Source organism: Nicotiana tabacum, chromosome 12 (genome assembly GCF_000715075.1).
Source record: "Nicotiana tabacum cultivar K326 chromosome 12, ASM71507v2, whole genome shotgun sequence".
Taxonomy (NCBI): domain Eukaryota; kingdom Viridiplantae; phylum Streptophyta; class Magnoliopsida; order Solanales; family Solanaceae; genus Nicotiana; species Nicotiana tabacum.
The window spans coordinates 76536178-76539708 of NC_134091.1; the positions used below are offsets into that span (position 1 = coordinate 76536178).

The 3531-nt window shown below is 46.3% G+C and overlaps 1 protein-coding gene across 1 annotated transcript; it reads right to left on the reverse strand.

Annotated features, from left to right (window-relative positions):
• Positions 1–511: 511 nt before the first annotated feature.
• On the reverse strand, positions 512–3031 carry LOC142167222 (uncharacterized). Its single transcript, XM_075227380.1, has 4 exons — positions 2860–3031; positions 2152–2772; positions 1978–2055; positions 512–546 (listed from the first exon to the last, which is right to left on the reverse strand). Exons 1-4 carry the CDS (start codon positions 3029–3031, stop codon positions 512–514), a joined length of 906 nt encoding a protein of 301 aa, XP_075083481.1.
• Between the last annotated feature and the right edge of the window lie 500 nt (positions 3032–3531).

A 3531-nucleotide genomic window follows, 5' to 3' on the forward strand; every position in this document is an offset into this window, starting at 1 on the left:
TCCATAATGGAAGCTCAAAACACTGAGTTAGGCCTCTAGGCCTCTGATGTTCGGCTTTAACTTGCTGGCAGTTGGGACATTGGGCTACCATCTCCGCAATATCTTTTTTCATTCCATTCCACCAATAGATCTGTCGAAGGTCCCGATACATCTTTGTCGCTCAGGGATGAACTGCATATCTAGAATAATGGGCCTCCAAAAGAATCTTGGCACGGAGCTCTCCTACTGACGGTACACATAAGCGGCCCTGGTATCTAAGGACTCCATCTCCAGTTAGCTCAAATAAAGGTTGTCACTGCTGTGGAATACTTTCCCTCAGTTTTATAAGCTCAGAATCCTCGTGTTGTCGCTCTTTCACTTCAGTAACAAAAGAAGATTTTGCCGTATTCTGAACGAGAATGCGTCCACCCTCTATATCTACCAAACGCACCTGCAAACTAGCTAGCTGGCATAGATATTTGGTCATCTTGACCTTATCAGCTTCAACATTGCTTAGACTGCCCATGGACTTTCAGCTAAGGGCATCAGCAACAATATTAGCTTTGCCTGGATGATATAAAATATCAACATCATAGTACTTTAGTAATTCTAGCCATCTTCTTTGTCGTAGGTTCAGCTCCCTCTGTTTAAATAAATACTGAAGGCTCTGGTGGTCGGTGAAAACATCAATATGAACCCCATATAGATAATGCCGCCAAATCTTTAGGGCAAATACAACTGCGGCTAACTCAAGATCGTGCGTAGGATAGTTCTGTTCATGTTTTCGCAACTGTCTGGAGGCGTACGCGATAACCTTACCATGCTGCATAAGAACACAACCTAGGCCAATTCTCGAGGCATCACAATATACAACATAACCCTCGGTGCCATCCGGAAGAGTCAAGATAGGTGCCGTAGTAAGCCTTTTCTTTAGTTCCTGAAAACTTTGTTCACATGCCTCAGTCCACTGAAACTTAGCTCCCTTATGTGTCAGTTTCGTCAATGGTGCAGAGATAGAGGAAAATCCCTCCACAAACCTTCGGTAATACCCTGCTAAGCCTAAAAAGCTACGAACCTCTGTCGGATTCTAGGGCCTCGGCCAAGTCATCACAACTTCATTCTTTTGGCCATCAACCTTGATACCATCGCCGGTAATAACATGACCAAGAAAAGCTACAGAAGTTAGCCAAAATTTACATTTAGAGAATTTAGCATATAACCTGTAGTCCCGGAGAGTCTGCAATACAGCTCGCAAGTGGTCCGCATGCTCGGCTTCCGATCGCGAATATATCAGGATGTCGTCAATAAACACAATCACAAATTCATCCAAGAATGGTTTGAATACCCGGTTCATAAGATCCATAAATACTGCTGGGGCATTTGTAAGCCCGAAAGACATGACAAGGAATTCAAAATGGCCATACCTCGTCCTAAATGCTATTTTTGGGATATCAATATCCATGACTCGTATCTGATGATAACCGGATCGCAAGTCGATCTTCGAAAAGCATTTGGCACCTTGTAACTGGTCGAACAAGTCATCAATCCGTGGAAGAGGATACTTATTCTTGATAGTGACTTTATTTAGTTGCCTGTAGTCAATGCACATCTGCAAGGACCCATCTTTCTTTCGAACAAAGAGTACCGGAGCACCCCATGGGGATGTACTTGGCTTAATAAAGCCTTTATCGAGCAAGTCCTTCAGTTGTTCCTTCAATTCCCTTAGCTCTGCAGGAGCCATTATGTAGGGAGGAATGGATATAGGCTGCGCATCAGGAAGCAAATCTATAGCGAAATCGATTTCCCTTTCGGGGGGAATTCCTGGAAGCTCGTCAGGGAATACCGTCGGGAATTCATTCACAATAGGAACCGACTGAAGAGTCGCTGGCTCCTTATCTATATCCCTAACATGAACCAGATGGTATATACAACCTTTAGCAATAAACTTCCGAGCCCTAAGGTATGAAATAAACTTACCCTTGGGCGTGGCTGCATTACCTTTCCATTCAAGGACAGGCTCACCAGGAAAATGAAATCGGACCAACTTTGCACGACAATCAATATTAGCATAACAAGCTGCCAACCAATCCATACCCATAATGACATCGAAGTCTAGCATAACCAATTCAACTAAATCAACAGAGGTTGGACGGTCATTAATTAACACTGTACAATCTCGATAGACATGATTAGCTACAATAGAGTCGCAACCTGGTGTAGACACCTCAACTGGCTGTGGCAACAACTCAGATCTCATGTCAAGCTTACCAGCAATAAATGGAGTAATATATGAAAATGTAGAGCCGGGATCCATCAATGCATAAATGGCATGAGAATGTATTGTCAATATACCTGTGACAACATCTGGGGATGCCTCTGAATCCTGTCGGCCTGTGAGTGCATAAAAGCGGTTCTGGCCACCACTAGAACCTGAGGTGTCTCCTCCACCTCTCTCCCTACCACGGCCCTGAGTAGACTGTGGACCTGGTCGGGGAGCACGGACTGAGGGCGAAGAGGCTGCTGTGAATCCTGAAGGCTGAGCTGGTGTACCTCTGCCTAACCCCGGGCACCGGCTAATATAATGTCCTGTCTGCCCACAATGAAAACATGCACTCGAACCCTGTCTACATTGCCCGGTGTGCAGCTTACCGCACTGAGTACATGGAGGAGTAAGCTGTCTCATCTGTGCAGAACGCTCCTGTCGACGGCCCTCAGGCTGGCCTGAGCTCTGCCCCGGTCCTGACTGAATATAATGATCAAACTGCTGGCCCTGCATCTGTGGTGGGAAACTACCTGCTGACCGAGGTGGATATCAATGGAGTGGGGGCCAAAAATCAACTCGTGGCTCCCTATAAGACCCCATAGTACGATCCCTCTTACTCTGCTCCCTATCCCTGTGAGTATCACGAATCCGACGGGAAAGGTCCTCTGTAGTCTGAGCAAAAGCCTGTATGCGGGAAATATCTACATCATCCGATAGGGATGCAACCCTACAGTCTCTAATCAGATGATCCCCCAAACCATCCACATAATGATGAACTCTAGCCCTCATGGTACGTACTATATCTGGTGTATACCTTGCCAAAGAATTAAACTTATGGCTATAATCCCTCACACTCATATCCCCCTACTTTAGGCTAAGAAACTGGTCAAGACGGGCCTCCCGAACCTCCCGTGGCAAATAATGGGCTAAAAAGCCTCAGAGAAGTCCTCCCACTCTGCTGGCGGAGCATCAGGTCCTCTAGATCTCTCCCATGCCTCATACCATAGGATGGCTACATCACGTAGTCGAAAAGAAGCCAACTCCACAGCCTCGGTGACGGAGGCATGCATCACCCTCAATACTCTATATATATGGTCTATAAAGTCCTGGGGATCCTTATTGGAACTGGATCCTGTAAATAATGGAGGGGCCAAGTGAAGAAACTCTCGTACCGTCGAGCTTCCTATCCGATCTCTCCGGGCATCTGCTCCTGACTCTAGCTGTCGCTCATGAATAGAAACCATCCTAGTCAGCAACTGAACAGCCTCCCTCATCCCCTGCTCCCCAGT

What these genes read in the sequence shown, in the direction of transcription:
- LOC142167222 (XM_075227380.1), bottom strand. Translation starts at nt 3,031, where the DNA reads ATGAGGGCTAGAGTTCATCATTATGTGGATGGTTTGGGGGATCATCTG. An exon ending in TCACAGGGATAGGGAGCAGA is followed by an intron (nt 2,773 to 2,859) that starts GTAAGAGGGATC and finishes CTCGGTCAGCAG; the next exon opens with GTAGTTTCCCACCACAGATG. An exon ending in TAATCATGTCTATCGAGATT is followed by an intron (nt 2,056 to 2,151) that starts GTACAGTGTTAA and finishes ATTGGTTGGCAG; the next exon opens with CTTGTTATGCTAATATTGAT.